General features: G+C 49.9%; 1 protein-coding gene across 1 annotated transcript in view; it reads left to right on the top strand.

Moving 5' to 3' along the window:
- Positions 1-20,045, top strand: part of CAPN13 (calpain 13) — a 77,775-nt gene that overhangs the window by 15,983 nt on the left and 41,747 nt on the right. Inside the window, exons 4-9 of the mRNA XM_081590466.1 lie at positions 80-213; positions 6,585-6,759; positions 7,704-7,778; positions 12,809-12,894; positions 16,560-16,634; positions 18,666-18,811. Of these exons, the coding sequence (XP_081446592.1) occupies positions 80-213; positions 6,585-6,759; positions 7,704-7,778; positions 12,809-12,894; positions 16,560-16,634; positions 18,666-18,811 (691 nt within the window). The remainder of the gene's footprint in view (positions 1-79; positions 214-6,584; positions 6,760-7,703; positions 7,779-12,808; positions 12,895-16,559; positions 16,635-18,665; positions 18,812-20,045) is intronic.

Raw genomic sequence — 20,045 nt, 5'->3', positions numbered from 1 at the left:
TTTGGCCTGGGCTGGGGGGTCAGCACCTCACTCCTGCTCCAGCTCTACTAAGGCATATATTTTGCTCTCTCTCCTCCAGTTCTGGCGGTGTGGCCAGTGGGTGGAAGTGGTCATTGACGATCGCCTACCTGTCCTGAACAACGAGTACCTCTTTGTCAAACCTCGCAACAAGCGAGAGTTTTGGCCGTGCCTGCTGGAGAAGGCCTACGCCAAGTAAGGATGGGCCTGTCCCTATGCCTGGGGCCTGGATACTGGCCCTGCCCGCCCAGCCACTAGCCCTGACAGATGCTCCCCACCAGTCGGTCCTGAGACTTTTGGTAGCTATGCTCAATTCAAGCAATGCCCCTAGGAGCCTCAGAGCCTTTGCCACCTCATGGGACATCCTGTATAAATAATCACATGTGCAAGGCTGTGTTAGACACAAGCCATTGGGAGGGACCCAGAGGCACATAGCAAGGGATGGGCAGGGCAGAGATGGACAGAGATAGGGACTGACAGTGGCATTATTTTAGTGGCTGGTGTACAGGCCCAAATAAAATACAATATCATGGTCAAAGTCTGCTGACAGGACAGAGAAGAGAGACAGCAGTTCTGACTTTCTGACTCACAGAGAATCAGCTGAGGCTGCACAGTGGAGGTGGCAGTTAGTGAGGCCTTAAAGGATGGGTGAGATTTCAGAAGGGGGAGAGAGGATATGTGGGTATGGACATCTCCAACAATGGGAATGAAATGAGCAGCAACACTGGCAGGACAGTCTGGGGCCTGGTGTGGCTACCGTGAGGTTGGATTTATGTGTGGGAGGCAGGGCAGGAGCTGCTTATTATTATATGGTCTAAACACCCTGAGTCAAAGACTATTTTCTGGTGTTCACAAGCTGAAGGACCTATAAACTCCCCAGTCACGTCCTTCACTTGCACAATTTGGGATGATTTTATTCAACAGATGTTTGTTGTGCCTTTAGTCATAGTCTAGGCACTGCACTGCATGCTGGAATAGAGATGCTCAGGCTGGCCCAGGTGGGGTATGCAAGAGTCTTGTGTGTGTAAGAGGTTGCTAGCATCAAGACCCACACAGGTGAGGGACACATCACAGCTAGGAATCAATACTAGGAGACAGAAGGACAGGGGACCACACATTTCAGGAGAAAATGAGTAGTGGAGAGTGTTCTGGAATCAAGTTCCCCAAAGATCTTCCTAACCAATGCTTCATATGATGAATGGGGAAGCCAAGACTCTGAATGGTGATGTGATGGCAGGTTCAAGTGATTAACCTGAGTCTACTGAGGTCTTTGGTCATTTGATCAGGTGACATTATTTGCCAAGACTGAACACCCCACCCCGTCCAGTCTTGGGCTCTGAGGAATGGTTATGACCCCACAGACCACCTCCAGTCCCTGTCCTTCTGAAGGGCACGTAGCTAGCACTCTTATTATACATCGTTTCTTTTGAGTCAACTTGTTCAAAACTAAAGCTGTTGCTCATTTCCAGTGTCAGGAAGAGCCAGACATTAGCATTTGAGAATGAAGCCCAGATAGCAACCCAGGTGGTTGAAACAATCCATATGTTTTGGGAGGTTAATTCAGTTCTAAGCTTCTTATGCAAATGTTGCCATTATCTTTCTTGGGTGGATTCAGGGCTCACCACTCCAGGGCTTCATTTTTTTTCTTTCTTTATTGAAAGAGGGGAGCAAGGCAGTTCACTTGGAGAATTAGAGAGCTCACGAATGAAATGATGACTTTGGTCCCATTTTGTTAACAGCTGACTTAAAGTATTCGTTCAGCTTGAAAAGAAATGGGAAACTGGACTCGGAATCCACACTGCGCCGCCCGAAGAAACCTAGAGCAGGAGAACGTGTTGCAAACTCCAAAGCTCTTTAAAAGCCTTTCCCTCCATCCAGAGAAGGGCCTTGTAGAATGTAGAGGAAATCAAATAGAGTACATCAGAGCTAGACAGAGCCTCTGTCAGCATCAAACCCTACCTTCTCTGAAAGATGAGGAAAGCAAGGCTGGTGGGGGGATGAAATGACTTGCCCAGGGTCACAGTGTTTGAGGCCAGCTGGGATCAGATCTGTCCTCCCCAGTCACATGCTTGTCCAGCATCCCTTGACACTGCCAGTCCTAGAGGAAAAGGATTTGTCTTTTGCTTCTTTTTGCTTCAGTGTCTGGCCCACAAGAATTGCAGAACAAGCATGGAGAACCCACATGTCTGAGTGGAGATGGTCCTCTTTCCCTCCCAGGGTGTAGACAATACTGAGTGAACATGTGGATTCCAGACTTTGAAACACTGTTGCAACTGGGGAGTCTGGAAATGAATTGGTCAAGTGAGTCAGATGTGGAGGGGAAAAAATATATATTTGCCTGGCTTTTTTCCCCAGAGGTCACAAAACAGGAGAGTGGGGGACAAAATCTGGTAGGCTGCCTAGCATCCTCTCTGGGATCTCTGTGACTCAGAATTACAGCCTTTCAGCGTCCTTCCTGGATCCGATTTGACATCTGAATTCTTCCCTGTCTCCTATCATTGTCAGGCAGAGAGACGTTTTCCCAAAATGAGGCTGAAGCTGAGGGGTGAGAACAAGGCTCTCTCAGAATTCCTGGGTCCAGGTGACAGGTGTAGTGACAGGTGAGGCAAACGCAGCGCTCTCTGTCTTTCCCTCCCTTTCTATTTCCTGTCAGCCAAGGAGGCTGAGAAGAGCTGCCATGTCCCTGAAACACAAGCAGGATCCGTGAGCTCGTGTCTGTAAAGCAGAGAGAGAGCTCTTTGTCTAAACACCCAGCCACTGCTGGGACAGGCTACGTGGGCATCAGGGAGACGTAGCGAGAGGAGGCTGTGGAAGACACCAAGAGGGCGGGCTGCTGGCTGCGGATCCTTCCCCTTTGATTTGGTGCCTCTGTGGTGGCTGCAGAGGGTATGGTGCTGACATCAGATACAAGAGTCATATGTGTGTAAGAGGTTGCTAGCATTAAGACCCACACAGGTGAGGGACACATCACAGCTAGGAATCAATACTAGGAGACAGAAGGACAGGAGACCACACATTTCAGGAGAAAATGAGTAGTGGAGAGTGTTCTGGAATCAAGTTCCCCGAAGATCTTCCTAACCAATGCTTCATATGATGAATGGGGAAGCCAAGACTCTGAATGGTGATGTGATGGCAGGTTCAAGTGATTAACCTGAGTCTACTGAGGTCTTTGGTCATGTGATCAGGTGACATTATTTGGCAAGACTGAAGACCCCAGACCATCCAGTCTTGGGGCCTGAGAAGTGGTTATGACCCCACAGACCACCTCCAGTCCCTGTCCTTCCAGAGGGTGCATTGCAAGTGCCGTTTTTGTACATTGTTTCTTTTGAGTCAACTTGTTCAAAACTAAAGCTGTTGCTCATTTCCAGTGTCAGGAAGAGCTGGATATTAGCATTTGAGAATGAAGCCCAGATAACAAGACGAGGCCTGTAGACACTGAGGCCGTGGCCCTGGAGTGACAGGTCAGAGCCAGCAGGGCCTTCCTGGTGTGGCTCTGGTGCAGTTCTATCTGAAGCCAGAAGGGGGCGTGGCAGCAAGGGAGGTGGGTCATGCTGGTGGGCTCTGGAATAGATTCTAGAACTCTGGTTTTGGGCTTCCCTGGTAGCTCAGACGGTAAAGTATCTGCCTGCATCACAGGAGACCTGTGTTTGATCCCTGGGTTGGGAAGATCCCCTGGAGAAGGAAATGGCAACCCACTCCAGTATTCTTGCCTGGAAAATTCCATGGATGGAGGAGCCTGGTAGGCTACAGTCCATGGGATCGCAAAGAGTCAGACACGACTGAGCACCTTCACTGGTTCACTGGTCTTGGTGACCTTCTGGCACCCTCAGCACCCTCTTAATCTAGGACCCAGAGCCTGAAAACATGTGGAAAATCAAGTGAGTCAGATATACTGAGACCCACCTGGGCACAATCATGACCAAAGGGAAGCTTTGCAGTTGACTCAGCAAACATCGAAGAGATAAGAGCCTAATACCAAACATAACCCCGTCAGAGAGAGGGAGATAAGATTTAGAACCAGTTTAATAACAAGTCAAGATCTGTCTGTCATCTGGTTCCTGTAGAATGGCCTTTGGGTTCTCTGGGTCCTTCGCTTTCATTAATACAAGGCTTTCTCAGCATCCATGGTGTTTGTACCTGGGACACTGTCCCAGGAGAGAGCAGCTGCTTGATCTGTATTTGCTGGAGTGGGTTTATGTGAATTTTGGGCATCTCAGGAGAAGAGAACAGCAAAATTGGAAGTATGCTGAGAGAGGAATGTCTGAGGGGCCCCGGAGCAGATCCAGGTGAAGGGCTGAGGACTGGGAGGGGTCTTATCTGAGGCCGTGGGCCCCAGTAGAGGTGGCAGCAGAATGGACCCACACCTGACCTCCACGTGGTCACCACCAGAAAGCAAGCCAAGGCCAGGGCTTTCCTTGGGAGGGGCTTGGCCACTGCTTGCCCGTCAGGGACAGAGGTCCCTGGCCAGAGCCCAAGTGACCAGGCAGTGGTGGGGAACATGCCCACAAGACAGCTTTGACAATGGGAGGCAAGGTCTCCCACCCGGCCTGGCTCACCTCCATGTTGTTGTGGGTTTGCCCTGCCTGTATTTTAGGACCCCACAGAAACCTTTCCAGGTCACCCCATTGACAGGAACTTGAGTTCTCAAATCAAATATGACCTCATCCATCCAGCCCCTGCTGTAGGCTTTCCCTGTGATCTATCAATCTTGCCTCTCCCAGGAGCACCAGTCAGTCCATCATTGGCCCCACTCCACCACACTCTTCCGGCTCCAGAGCCTCCTTGATTTGTTTCTCCTCCCCAGAGTGTCTGTCCAACTGTCCTTGTTGTTCAGTCACTCAGTCATGTCTGACTCTTTGTGACCCCGTAGACTGCAGCACGCCAGGCTTTCCTGTCCATCACCAACTCTTGGAGTCTGCCCAAACTCATGTCCATTGAGTCAGTGATGCCATCCATCCGTCTCATCCTCTGCCGCCCCCTTCTCTTACTCTCAATCTTTCCCAGCGTCAGGGTCTTTCTCAATGAGTCAGCTCTTTGCTTCAGGTGGTCAGAGTATTGGACCTTCAATATCAGTCCTTCCAATGAATATTCAGGATTGATTTCCTCTAGGATTGACTGGTTTGATCTCCTTGCAGCCCAAGGGACTCTCAAGAATCTTCTCCAACACCACAATTTGAAGGCATCAATTCTTCAGTGCGCAGCCTTCTTTATGATCCAACTCTCATATCTGGACATGACTACTGGAAAAACCATAGCCTTACTTGGATAAAACTTAGTTCAGAGTTGTGCCCCTTCTCAGATACTTTCCCAGAACCCCCAGTCACTTCCTCTCTGTTGCCAGTTGATCCATGCACTCTCATAGTTAACAGACACCCGAGGAAGGCCAAGCAACCTGACGTGTCCTTTGAAGGGGAGAGCATCTCAGTGGCGAGTGCTGCTGTTTGGGGGGGTGCAGGGGGAGGACAGCAGAAGCAGAGAAGCGGGGACTTGCTGTCCTGATTGTGCCCATGGGAAGCGCACCTCTGTAAGCCAGACCCGCTCCACATGCTGTGTGTGCTTTACTGGTAGCACCACTGCAAGAGCCTGTTCCCTGGATGAGCAGAGGGGGTCTTAAGAAGCTCAGCCTCCTGCCCGAGCCTGAAACATCACGACAGGGGAGGCCAGGAGTTGGCCCAAGCAGATTGGCTCTTGAGTCGAGACTATCTGCCTCACCCGTAGGTGATTGGGGCTGCCACAGTTGGGAGAAAATTGGGAGGAAGGCAAGATAGGGGCCATAAGGCTGGGCTTTTCTCGGGGTGTGGGTACCGAAGCAGAAACCCCATGGGAGGGTGGGAAGAGGCACTTTGGAGCACAGGTCTGAGAGTTTAGGTGGTTTGCTTTGGGGATGTGTATGGAAGCCTCGTCCCCACCTGTGTTACCTTCAGTGACATCACCTCCCTGATGATTCTTGGAGTGGGGGGAGGGTTAGTTCTGAGGATGGAAAGGGGAATTCTTCATCAAGCTTCACACAAGAGTAAGTACTAAGGCTGCTTATGGTCACAGAGGGCATCAGAGTTGTTGACTGTGGTCTCTTGGAGGGCAGAGGTCTCACCTGTCTTTGAATACAAGGTACCCTGCACACAGCCAGTACTTACCTCTGTTGTTAAACAGGAAACAGTGGATCCTCATTGTATTAACAGCTAGTCTTTATTAAAGGCTTTCCATGTGCCAGGCACTATGTGAAGCCCGGCCCTAGGAGGTTAAGTAACTTATCTAAGGTCAAGCAGTTAAATATCTGGGGAGATTGGGATTTGACCCTTGGCCTATGGCCCCAGCACCTGCATTCCTAACCTGTATATAATGCTGCCACCTGTGAAACTGCCCAGGGGACCAGGAGAAGGAAGTGATAAGGGTGGCACATTGCTAGAATCTTTATCCAGGAGAATGGAAGTTGGGCAGATGGCCACAGCCAAGGGGTGGTTTGGTAAATCCTTCCCCTGGGAAATACACAGAGGTCCATTGTGCTATCTCCCTTCCTGGAGGCAGCAGAGGCACCACTGGGGTTGATCTGCCTTCCTCTCTCCCAGGTTTCATGGGTCCTATGCCAACCTGCACTATGGCTACCTTCCCGATGCCCTGGTGGACCTCACGGGAGGGGTGGTCACCAACATCAGCCTGCACTCATCCCCGTCTGACCTGATGACGATGGTGAAGACGGCAGCGGAGGCAGGCTCTCTGATGACCTGCGGCACCCTGGCCAGGGTGAGTGGATCGGGGATCTTGTTACGCTGGTTCGGGCCTTTCCTCACCCCGGACTGTTCAGCCACTGGCCCGTTCAGTTAGTAAGGGGAATGGCTGAGTGACCACCATGCAGCACTGATACTGCGCTTTGTTGGCACTACCTCGCAATGGCCCTCCATCTGAAACAGGGACCACAGAATTCACTTACAGAAGAAGAAATGGACTCAGAGAGGCTAGGTGAAATGCCCACCATCACACAGCCAGTAAGTGGCTGAGCAGGGCTTCAGGTGCTGTTGTCTGATGCTGAAGCCTTTGCCTACTGCTTCCTGTGACCAGAAGCAGTGGGGTTCAGAGTGATCGGAGCAGGCCCTTTGATTCTCACTGGCTCTAAAGGCAGCACCCCAAAGGCAGCATGTCCCATTCTGAAAAGCTTGGCTGAGCCTACAAAGTATCTGATTCTGTTCTAAGGCAGCCAATGCCCTACCCCTGTGGATCCTTCCTTCACTCTTTAACCACGTGGGCTTTGAGTCACACACCCCTGGCCTGAAACACCACCTGAAACCAAAATGCAATTTAAACTCCAATTCCTCATGGCCTGGAGGTGGCAGTTCTTCCCAACTCCCACAAAATGCCCAGAAGATATGTGTTGTGGTGTGTCTCATTGATAACAAGCCATTAGAGAAAAGCAAGCAGCCCAGGTCCTCAGGACCCAGTGGGCTTCTGTCTGTCATAGGGTGGTCTCCTGAGGCATGAAATGCTGGGGCCTCAGACACCCTACAGCCTTCAAACTCTGCCTCTCTAGCAAAGAGATCCAGGAACACATGGCATTCCACTGTGAGTCAGTGGGAGGCTTGTCATCTAGCCCCGGCTCAGCTGCTGAGTGAATTGTGCTTTTCAGGGTTGTTTTTTTTTTTTTTGAAGAACATGTGAGTGTTTAATGCTTGGTCTGCTTCCCTCCTTTGAAGCCCACAGGTGAGTCCATGAGGATGGCAAATGGACTGGTGAGCCAGCATGCCTACACGGTGACTGGCGCCGAGCAGGTAAGGCTCCCTGTGGACACAGTGCCCCAGGGTTCTTGCTCCCCTAAGCAGGAATCAGAATCACATGCTGAGTTGAGCCCAACAAAGTTGAAACAGGTACTGATCACCCTTGCCTCCGCTTTGTCCAGGCCCATCACAGACAACCTCATTCTCTCTATTCATCCAAAAGTTCTGGCGTCTGGTATCCCCATTCCTCAGGGACATCCCCTCTTCCAACCAGAGATCTTACTCTCCTCAAATGACCTCAGACAGGCTGAGTTTCTAGCCAGGTTGAGGGATTAGCCCCAAAAGAAAGCAGAATTAACTACCCAGTTGACTTTGGAGGAGAGTTTGCCCTGAAAGGGTTTTGTTTGTTATATACCAACTTAACTATGACAAAGACTCTCCAAAATGTAGGGGCTCAAACAAGATCAAGTTCATGCCTCAGGTGAGCAGGAGATTCCAGAGCTGGTAGGTGGCTCTGCCATCTGTAACATGGGGCTTCTACATGTGAGCCCAGGGCAGCTGCCTCCAGTCTCATCTCCCAGCCTGGGGAGGAGAAAGAGGCCAGGGCCACTCACACACCCATCTGGAAGGCACGTGTCAGCACAGGCGCACACCGTGTCCTCTCAGATCCCCTGAGTCTGGACCTAATCGGGCCACCCCAAGGCCCAAGGGTATCTGGAAAACATACCTGGTAGGGCCGCCACATGCCCAGCTAGAACTTTATTCCCACAAAACGGGAGGGTTGCTCTTGGGGGGCAGTCTTTCTCCCCAGTGCAACAACCGACTTGGAGGTGGACAAAAATGCATGTCACCAGTGTGTGCAGTAGCATTTATTCTGGAAAACGTGACTGCAGTCCAGCCTCCTTCATTCATAAATGAGAAGCCGAGGCCTGAGAGGGGAGGGTCAGGGTTGCATAGCTGCTTGCAGTGGCTGGGCTCAGACACCAGGTCTCCTCAGTTCCCATCTATGCTCATCAGGCAGACATGCAGGGACCGCCCTTCCTGGCCTTGTGACGATTTCCCACAAATGCCTCCCCCCACCCCGATCCCTGTATTTCTCACAGCTCTTGAGGTCTGATCATGTTTTCTAGGCCCTAAGAGACAGAGTTACAACCCCCAGGGTCCATTTTTCACGTGTATTTATGGAGCAAGGAATGCAAAGCATCAGCTTCTATTTCTGGCTTTTTTCTTGTATCTCCCTTCCCTGTGCCGATCTGTCTCTCTTGTCCATTGACCAAAGGCCAGTTGCTCCATTGTTTTGTGTTTGGGTGAATGTTCCAACCTGCAAAACAGAGGCAATATCTTCTGTCTCCTGCCCCCCTGCCTGCCTCCCTAAGGAAATCAGTACCAAAATGCTTCCTCTGCACAGCACCTGGAGGAGCTGCTGCTGCTGCTGCTAAGTTGCTTCAGTCGTGTCTGACTCTGTGCAACCCCATAGATGGCCGCCCACCAGGCACCCCCGTCCCTGGGATTCTCCAGGCAAGAACACTGGAGTGGGTTGCCATTTCCTTCTCCAATGCATGAAAGTGAAAAGTGAAAGGGAAGTCGCTCAGTCGTGTCTGACTCAGAGAGTAGGCACCTAATAGATGCTCTTGGATCAATGGATGTGGGCCCTTGCCTGAGTGAATCAATGCACTTGTCCTTGGCCTGTGAAAATGACATCATGGATCCTCCATCATAGAACATATGTGAGGAGCTCAAATATTTCTCAGAAGCAAGGAAGAGGCCCTGACAAACCCAGGCCACAGGAGATCCCAGTCCCAGTGGCTCTGATGCGCTTCATTTGGAATTGGCCATACCCTTCTCTGAATTCTCAGTGGAGACAGTCAGTACCATCATCACATCTGACCACGGATGGATGCTGTGCTCCCCAAAGCTCCCCATCCCAGAGGGGGACAAGTCTAGGCTAGGGAGAGCAAATTGGCTTTCTTGTGTGCCAGCCTTGATCCCAGCACTGCTGCCTAGATAACTGTGTCGACAAGACTTTGGCTCTGCTTCCAGACTTGGAAAAGAGAGCTGTGATCAGTGAGTGACATCTGTGCTGGGCCTGGAAGGAAAGAGCCGTGGTACCTGTGTGATATGCCGGCCATTCCTGGCAAGGCCCTTTTCATACATTGAGATGGCCTCTGTTTCTCCTCTGAACCCAGGGGAGAAGTCACTTTGTGTATCCAGAGGTCCAGATGGCTGTGGAATATGAGTCCTGCCAAGGCTGGGCCTGGGGATGGCAGTGACAGAGCAGCCAAGTAAACTTCTAGGGCAAGGTCAGGGAGGCAAACTGGGGAGTCCAAGTGTGGGTTTAGCTGGGGTTTGGGCCCCTGATGATGCTGCTCACAGCCAGGATGTTTTTCCCCCACAGCACATGCTTTGAGTTGTTCTTACAATGCATTGAGCAGTCTGAATAGGACATCTCCTGTGACAGTAGGTGATGGTGTGTGTCCTCACAGTCCATTCCCGCCATTCCTGCCATTCTGTGGCTACTGACACTTCCCAACGTGTGCTCTCAGCAGTGCCAGCCTGGTGAGATGCTCTGTGAAAGCAGTATTTAGATATTAGCATTTTAAAGGCTCCAAGAAGGCCTGTATTAACAACGTAAGTGCAGCTTGCTTTTAATCTACTGTTAGCCACAGTAGATTATAATCTACCGTTGTCCACCGGTAGACACAGTTTTCTCTAGGAGTCACTATTAACCACCTGTGGAACTCACATTCAAGAGGATACTTTCAAGGAATTATTATCCTGGGAGAGATGACCTGGATCACCTCTTCCCAGTGGTCCCCTTTCTGAGAGATCTGACCAGGGTCAGGGTACAGTCAGTAGCCAGGAGAGTGAAGCAAGAAAGCTCACCCATTCTCAGATGCAGATGTAACCTTGGCTGCGAAGGTGACCACTGAGCCACTTGGCCAAGGCCCATGTGATAACAGAGCTCTGTCAGAAAGAAGTAACACAGTCAGACAAAGACCCAAGAACTTGATTAAAGATTCTTCCTCCAGAAAGAGGGGGTTATAACTCTGACCACAAGTGTTAAGATTAAACAAGCCCATAAATGCAGTATGCTTTTTAATCTGCTCATCCTCCCTCTGGGCGGGACACAGACAGGAAGATAAATGAAATTGGCATTTTTTACTATGCACCTACCTGGGTCAGTGACTCCCCGGGGCAAGGAGATGTGTGTTTCTCTGCACGCATCATTTAGCGCTGCCTCAGCCCCTTCTAGTCACTGGCTGCTCTTCTCTCGTGCCTGCCTGAGCCCCTGACTGTCCCTTAGGCACTGAGGGTGGCTTATTAAGCTTTTTGGACCACCAGAAGACTGTTTCTCACATCCCTGTTCCATGGGCTCCATCATATGCTGGCAGTTAGTAATACACCCTGTACAAAGCCTGGGGTCCCAGGGGATGGGGCATAGAAGGGGAACCCCCATCTTACATGGCATTAAAAGTCAGAGTACCTTCCACTGCAGTGTCAGCCAGACAGAAGTAGACAGAAAAGAAGTGTACCCAAGCCAGGTTTGTGTGCCCTTGTCTGACCCCATTGCTCTCTCATGCATGTGTGTTAGTTGCTCAGTCGTGTCTGACTCTTCACAGCCCCGTAGACTGTAGCCCACCAGGCTCCTTTGTCCATGGAATTCTCCAGACAAAAATACTGAAATGGGTTTCCATACCCTTCTCCAGGGGGTCTTCCCCACTCAGGGATTGAACTTGGGCCTCCTGCCTTGCAGGCAGATTCTTTACTATCTGAGCCACCAGGGATGCCCCTTGCTCCTTCATGGTACCACCGTTATGGTAATCACATGCTAGCCCAGGGTTTTCATGTAAGGTCAAAGTCTCAGCCACATCCAAGAATGAGCTGGGCCCTGGAACAGCTGTATCTTTTATCCACTCCCAATTCCAAAATTAAGAGCCTGGGCTTTGTAGACTGACCATGGTGAGGATCAGAATTCCTCCTCTGCCACTCACTCTGTGGCCTTGGAAAAGCTGCTTAACTTCTCCGATGCTCATTCTCCACCTCTGCAAGACAAGGGTTACATGAACATCTACCTGGGAGGACTGAAGGCTATAGCACACATCACACGCTTGGTCAGGCCTGGCTCTGGGCCTGACTCCACAAACAGGTTTCTTTTCCACATGGGAATATTCCACTCAGAACTTTCTCCTCTGACCTGGAATCAGTGAACAAATCCGCCCCTTCCTCACCCCTCTGTCTCTTCTGACAACATTATCGCCTATTAATATCACAGCTGCAATTCAATCCTGCTTTAATTCCTCTCCCCAGGTGGAGGCCTCCTGGATCCAGGAACTTAAGTTCAAAGGGTTGTGATTGTTTTAACTTTGCAACAGTCCTGCCCTCTGGCCTCAGTGATCTGAAGGAATGGGTGTGCTGGCCTCCATGTCTGGGAGGGATGATGATGTGACCCTTTCCACCTCCACAACCACCCCCCACCCGCAGGAAGGAAGGAAACTTCAGGGCACTCAGGAGATGCCCCCACAGAGACAGGCTGCCCCCACCCTAACTGCAGGCTGGGGGAGGGATCAATTCCCAGGCAGTCCTCTTCCTGCTCAGATCAGCCTCCTCTACTGGCCTTGCTCAGGACAGTGCTGTGGAGACCCCAGCACAGCTCCCAAAGGGCTGCCAGCCAGGAAGCAGCTATTTCTGTGGAATAGAGATGCCGGCTGCAACAAGATGTGGAGGAGGCTGGGGACCCATAAAGATCTCCCCTCTGCAGCCGTGGCAGCACCATCCTCAGTGTTTATCTGCCATTCAGTCTCAGCTGGCGCAGGCTTTAGGATGCAGTCTTACAGAATGAGGAAGCCGCACCTGCCTTTAAGGTGCTGCGCAGAAAAAAAAAGGACCATTTTCTTCTCAATCTCATTCCAACTCCACACAGGCAGAAGCATTGATTTTTTTCCTTTCCATTTTTTCTTCTGGCTGCAGCCAAATGAGGTCAGAAGTTAAATTAGTCCTTGGAGGTGAAAAGCAGTTACATTCATATCCCTTCTGCCAACTTTTGCTGGAGAACACTGACAGTTTTCCTTTTCCGTTCTTTGCAGATTGAGTACAGGAGGAGCTGGGAGTATCTTATCCGCCTGTGGAACCCCTGGGGCAAGATTGAATGGAGAGGGCGCTGGAGCGACCGGTATGGCTTCTGGAAACCTCTCTCTCTCTCTCTCTCTCCTTCATGGAGACCTGGTGTTCAGAGAGCACCCTGGCCCACGAGGGCAGCAGGTGGACCTCCCTGCAGGCCTGTCCAGCTCACACCTGTGTGAGACTGTCTGTCCATCACACACTCCCATGATGCCATTCACCAGGCATCATTTAGACACCTGCTGTGTACTCTCTGTGCTAAGTACACTGTGCAGGATGGGAGCTGTGGGACAAGAGACGGTGTCTGTCCTCCAGCGGGTACACCAGAGCAGTGAACTCATATACTACCTAGAATAAGTAAAAAAATTAAAAGGGGGTGGGGCAGGGCAAACGCTGGGTTCTACTTGGCAGACAGAGATGGAGAGCAGGAGTCTCAGCCCATAAAAGGATCCCATGGGATTCGGGTCCTGATGGTCCCATGTCATCAGGATGGAAAAGCCTTCTTCTAGGGGAGCAGTTGGCAAACTGAGGCAAAGATCCGGCTGATTTTTTGACTCGGTCTACCTATTGTGTCTCTCCTGCCCTATCGGTCCAGACTCACCTTGCTGGTGGTGGGAGTGACGAGGGGAAGTGGGTCTTAGTTGTGGCCGTGTTCCAGGCAGCTGCTCGCTGGCCCAGCTGACCTGTGGGGCCCCTGCTGTGTGGTCTGTGGTTCCTGGGGAGCTGGGCTGGCCTTTCCCAGCTGCCAAGAGGACTGACTCCTGGTCCCCGCCCCTTTGCTGACTAAGAATGACACAGCAGTCCTGAGTGGGGATGGAGGGCCAGCCACGGCAGACTGGCTCCTCTCGGCTCCTCTCCTCCAGTGAAGCCCAGCTCATCCACAGGCCGCTGAGGACCTGTGTTAGGTCCATGGAAAGAGTCCAGAGGCCAAGGCAGCTTAGCACAAGGAAGAGATGATCTGGAAGGAAATGCAAAGCATTCAGGCACACAAGAGAACAGGCCCCAGCAAGCAGTGAGAATCAATGTGGGGAGAAGCGTGTCCTGGAGGCAAAGGCCAGCATTGCTCCTGTCCCCGTCCTGACCCCTGTACCCCAGGCTGAGTGGTGTGTGATCCTGTGTGAGCCCCAACAGCTGAGGTGCCTACACAAGTGGGGCTGGAGTGTAGGAACGTGAGAGAAGGCGAGAGAGGAAATAGGTAACCTGACTTGGAGTAAACCTCTTGTGATCCCAGATACCCTCTGAAAAAAGGGCAGCTAATCCCCCTTCCCCCGACAGAAGGGGAATGAACTTGCAAAACCATGAGCCACTGGGCAGTATTTTGGCTCCCTGCTGCCCTCCCTCCTTTTATCATGCTTCTGTTCTTTCTTCTTCCCCAGGGGTATCCATGGCGCTACCAAGTTCCCCCCACACAACTTCCCAATCATCACTCCAAGCTGCCCACTGTGGCCAGGGTGATTAGCTGGAATCCCTGAATGGGGCTGGCCACAACAGCAGGAGTAGAGGAAGGGAAGGTGTCTGCGGTACATCCTCCTTGAGTAAAAGAGGCAAGAAATTCACATGAGCTGATGTTCTGGCCACAGTCCCTGTGCTAGAGATCAAATGGCCAGTGAAGGCAACTAGGGACCCCAGAGGTGGAGGAAGAGAAGCTTCCCACAGGCAGGTCTGTTTAGGGATGGATGGATGGGGTTGAATGGAGTTCAACCGAACAAAAAAAAGGTATGACTCACTTCGGAAGCGATCCCTAGGTAGGAGGGACATGCCGGCCGCTGTGCCTCCACCTTTATTGGTAATGTGTTCAGGGCCAGGAAGCTGGCCTGGGGCAGTGGAACAAGAGAGAAAGACGTGTCACAACCTGGAGCCAGGGAGCCTGGTGCCAGCTGAGAAGTTTAGATTTGTGCCCTAGAGTCCTGGGGTTCATGAAGGCCTTTGAACGGGGCAGAGAAGTGTGAAGAGCAGGGATGAGGGGTGGACCCTGCCACACCTTCTCTGGTGGATCACATGACTGAGGGCTGAGGTTCACAATCCCCCACCAATGACCAGGCTGGAAGGAAGTTGCATGGCCGCATCCTCACTTTCCCTATGCGCTGGTCAATTCCCTCCCTACTTTTTAAGGACTAGAGACAGACAGGGAGAGCGGATGGTCTAATCTCAACCATAATGGAAATTTCAGTCACACACACTTAAAGGCAAACTTGCATGAATCAATAGCGTATTGATTTACACTACATTTATTTTTCCTTACACACTGCAGAAAATGTAATTATCACTTAATTATAAAATTACCATTTTACAAGAACACATCTGACTGGCTCAGCCTGCAGCCAAAAGCCTGAGTGGTCCCTGCCTTGCTCTCCTGGCTCAGAGGTGACCCAGACCCACCCTACAAGTTACTCCCAGAGAAAGATCTCATTACACTTTTGTGCCTCTGGGGCCCATTGCCTATGAGCATGCCTCTGCTTTGAGGAGCAGGCTGGAAAGGAAGGGACAGCTACTCCCTTCTGCCTGTAAGAGTATCCTTTACTATAGACCCTAGGACTAGCTTCTGGAACACATCATCCCAATGAAGCAGACAGCTTTAATTGTTTATTAAACCAGCAAAAAACTATGGCATTCTACTATGTGCCAAGGCATGTGTTCAAGCCCTATGATGGATGATATTATGCAATGCTGAACAATGTCACGGATCTTATGGATCTTGGAGGCTAATGAGGGACAACAAGAAATATACAGGCACTAGTATCAGACGGTGCTAAGTGCTGGGACAGGAGTGGTACAGTGTGCCATGCGGGCTCAAAGGAGGGGCACCACAGAGGGGACAAGGAAGGTTTCTCAGCAGAAGTACCTTTTAGGAGGAAAAATGAATAGAAGTTATTGGGATTCAGGACTGAAAGGAGGAGGAGTATTCCAGGCAGAGGGAGCATCATGGTGAAGGCCAAGGTGGGGTGGAGGTTGGGTGCTGCCACAGCCACAAACAGACCAGCATTTCTAAGAAACAAAGATATTCATTATTGTTGGAGTGTGTAGTTCAAGGGCAGGGAGAACAGGTCACTGATCAGGTAAAGCTGGAGAGGTGGGCAGAGGTCAAGTTCTGTTTCAGAGTTTGAACTTCGTCCTGAGAGAAGTGGGGCAGTGCTTCATGTGTTTATGGAGCTGCCATAATCAGACTTCTGCTTTAGAAAGATTGTTTTGATTGGAGGTGTGGAGAATGAATAGGAAAGTGGGCAGGGCTGAGTTCTGGGAGGCCAGTCCATGAGGGAGATGAGGGTTCTTGAACTTGAACACAGCAGTAAGGATAGAAATAATTGGATGGTTTTGAGAGGGGTTTAGAAGGTAGAATCAATTCATCGTTAATATTTGGTGATGGCTTGGACGTGGCGGGTACAAGAGAGAATAACCCTTCATGTTCTTACTCGGGCAATAGGAGAAGGCAGAGGGTGAGTGCGGTTTGGAATAGATTGATTTCAAGGTCATGGTGGGGCTCTGGTGGAGACAAGGGATGCAGCATAGCACGTATCCTTCTAAAGCTCAGGAAAGAGGATAAGGCTGAGGACAGTGTAGAAGCTATCAGCATAGAAAGAATCATCAGGTAGAGTGACACTGTCCATTCACACCTGGAAACTTCTGGAGGCCTGTGCAAAGGGCCCCTGTCTGGGCACGTGTGGTTGAAATGAAACATCCTAGGAGATCTCATCCCATGATCTGTCTCTCCATGCCCAGGTCTCCGGAGTGGCAGGAAACCCATGACCAACGGAAAAGCCAGCTGTATGAGGATAAGGACAATGGCGAGTTTTGGTACTTTATTTTATTATTTGGTACTTTTTTTTTTATTATTATATTTTAAATCTTTAACTGTTGCCCAAACCCTCAATCCCCACCCTTTCCTTAAATTTTTGTGAGAATGGGGATTAGCTTTGCAGAGACCTATATAGAAGGAGCTTATTTTCTCCATCAAGACACCAAAGCTTTGAAAAGGATATTGTGTGTTCTCTCTTTGCATGAAAGGCCTTTCAGCTCTGAAATATTAGAACTTGCAACAGATGTTAATGGTGAAAAGGAATATTGGCACTAAAGCTTTGAAATCAGCAGTTTCCTGGCAACCAGGATGCATGGTTATCAGGCATGTAAGTTTTTTGCCATCTTTTTGGAACCCTGGAGTGCCACAGTCTTTCCTGGCATGAATCGTAAAAGAGCAACTTGAGGTTAACCTCCCAGCCCTCTCTCTAGAGTTCTGAGTAAGATGTCAGTGTCATCACTCAGCAGCTATGTAAGACTAGATGCTTTAAAACATCCTCAGATAAAGAAGATGTGGTACATATATACAATGGAATATGACTCAGCCATTAAAAAGAATGAAATAATGCCATTTGCAGAAACATGGATGGACCTGGAGAAGTGTCATACTGACTGAAGTTCAGTGAGAGAAGGAGAAATATATGACATCCCTTATATGTGGAATCTAAAAAGAAATGATACAGTGAACTTACAAAACAGAAAGAGACTCACAGACTTAGAGAATGAACTTTATGGTTGCCAGGGGCAAGGGATAGTTAGGAAGTTTGAGAAGGTCATGTACACATTTCTGTATTCAAAATGGACAACTAACAAAGACCTACTGTACATAGCACACGGAACTCTGCTCGGTGTTATGTGGCAGGCTGGGTGTTGGAAGGGAGCTGGGGGAGAATGGATACATGTATATATATGGCTGAGTCCCTTTGCTGTCCACCTGAAACTATTGAAAAATTGTTAATAAGTTATACCTTAATACACTAAAAAAAATTTTTTTTATTTTAAAAAATTTAAAAAACATCCTCAGCCCTACGCTCACATTTTAAAGGATAAGATGGACATTTCTCTGGTGAGTTGTCTAGTTTATTCAGTGACATATTTAAATAAAATTTAGCATGTGTGAAAAAGAGACTAGGTCTAAGTAATTGAGAATCAGAGGGACAAATATAAATGAGAAGGAAAAATATTTCCAGTCTTGCAACTTTAATCACAGGCGTGATTTTAGGTGTTGAATCCATTGTATTCTGATAAGGGCTTCCCAGATGGCTCAGTGGTAAAGAATCCACCAGTGATGCAGGAGACACAGGAGATGTGGGTTCCATCCCTTCATCAGGAAGATCCCCTGAAGAAGGAAATGACAACCCATTCTGGTATTCTTGCCTGGAAAATCCCATGGACAGAGGAGCCTGGCGAGCTACAGTCCATGGGGTCACAAAGAGTTGGACACAGTGGAGAGATTGAGCACACACATGCACGAGACTTCAATAGTGCATTTGGCAAAGGGCCTACGGAAAGGTGATTTTATTAGCAGTGTGTAGGACCCAGGACAGAAAGAGACTGACAGTCATCTTGCTGGCCAGGAAAGGGGCCTGCAGAACCCATAATTTGATTGTGTCCTTGTCCTCCCCATAATTTGGCTGTGTCCTTGCGCTTCCCTGGTGGCTCAGCTGGTAAAGAATCCGCCTGCAATGTAGGAGACCTGGGTTGGATCCCTGGGTTGGGAAGATCCCCTGGAGAAGGGAGCAGCTACCTACTCCAGTATTCTCTGGAGAATTCCATGGACTATTCCATGGGGTTGCAAAGAGTTGGACATGACTGAGTGACTTTCACTTTCACTTGTCCTCCCAGCCACTGGAGAAATCAGAAGGGCATTTGCCCACAAATGAACCAGAATGGGGCTCTGGTCTTTGGGTAGGATAGTGGTAAGTCAATGGATACTGTAGTTGACAGGCGAAGGGACAGTAAAGTTATGGGAACCTCCACCCAAGGGACAAACCAGTGGTCACTAAAGCGATGTGTCTCTGTTTATAACAGGATGTCATGTCAAGATTTCCGAGATAACTTCTTCGGCCTGTTTATATGTAACCAAGTTCCAATCAGCCTGGACCATGGAAGTACGCTCCATGAAAGATGGTCCCAAATGATGTTTAAGGATCACTTAATTCCAGGAAACACTGAAGGTAGCTATGACAGTAATTATTCTACCAGGTTCTCTTAAGCTCTCAGTGGCCCTTGATTCTAGACCATCAGCCTAAAGAAGGGGAGGGCTTTGTCAGCCCAAAGGGACAACTGTGTTTTTCCAGGAGAAATGATTGCTGGAGGGGGTGGGTGGGAGGCTCTCAGATGTGTCTCCCCTGGCTTCTTGCTTTCCCACAGCCCTTCTGCTAACCTCTACCACCTCCCAGGACTAGAACGGGCCCATTGCACTTCAGTGATTATCCAGGACTTTGAGAGGGCTGTGAGAAGAACACTGGACATGTGTCAGGGTCTGGGTTCAACCATTGTCTTTGCCACATTTTAGCCTTGTGGCTCTGGTCTCTCTGTCCTCAGTCTCCCTAACTGTTCCAGTGGAATTAGTCATCTCTGTCTGCCCCTGGAAGCCACAAAGCCCCATCCAGGCACCAGGGAGCATACTCCTGCCCCTGTTGGTTGATGTTGATTGGTACCTGCAGCCTGCAGCACCGTACTGAGGTCCCAGAGGTGGGAGCCTCAGAGCCTGTCTTAGGCTCCCGGAAGATGAATTTTATTGATGAGATTTTAAGGGAGTGAGTGACATACTCTCACTGCTCCTCGGCTCCCCATTTGTGACATGGATGAGTGAAATATCACCCTCTGAAGATGAACCTGAGTGTGCTTACACACCCTGGATAGGAAAGGCTATGCAAACAATGTATTTGTGTGTGTGTGTGTGTGTTTGCACCCAACATGCGCATTCCCTCTCCTTGGCACCAGCCTGCCAAGAATGGTGTGTTTGAATGGTCTCACCACCCACCCTCCCCCAGTCTTTTCACTCTGCTGGTCAGAGAAGCTAGTCACCAGGAGGCCATGGGCAGATTCTGAGAAGTCGCTGAGTCACTCTTGGGCAGCAGATTGACTGCTGAGCTCCACCTACCCAACTGTGGGGCTAAAGCCCTCTTCCCTAGATATAGTGCAGGTCGAGGAACTAACCAGAATTATACATTGGCGCCATGTTTAGTAATTCCTTACAAGGGAGAGAGGGCAGAGAGGCAGCCAACAGCACCTGCTATGTGCTGCTGAGTGCACTTGAATGTATCATCTCCTTTGATCCTCACAAAAAAAACTGACGACTGTGATGGTCATGTATGTCTCCCTCTTTCCCTTTCAGAGCTTCTCAATTGTGCTTTAACCTTCTGATGTTTACTAATTCATCTCTATCTTGATTTATCTTCATTC

Source organism: Giraffa tippelskirchi, chromosome 4 (genome assembly GCF_054371585.1).
Source record: "Giraffa tippelskirchi isolate mGirTip1 chromosome 4, T2T-mGirTip1v1.2.pri, whole genome shotgun sequence".
NCBI classification, from domain to species: Eukaryota; Metazoa; Chordata; class Mammalia; order Artiodactyla; family Giraffidae; genus Giraffa; species Giraffa tippelskirchi.
Note: the sequence above shows the minus strand (reverse complement) of the source record. Positions and strands in the feature narration are given on the sequence as shown.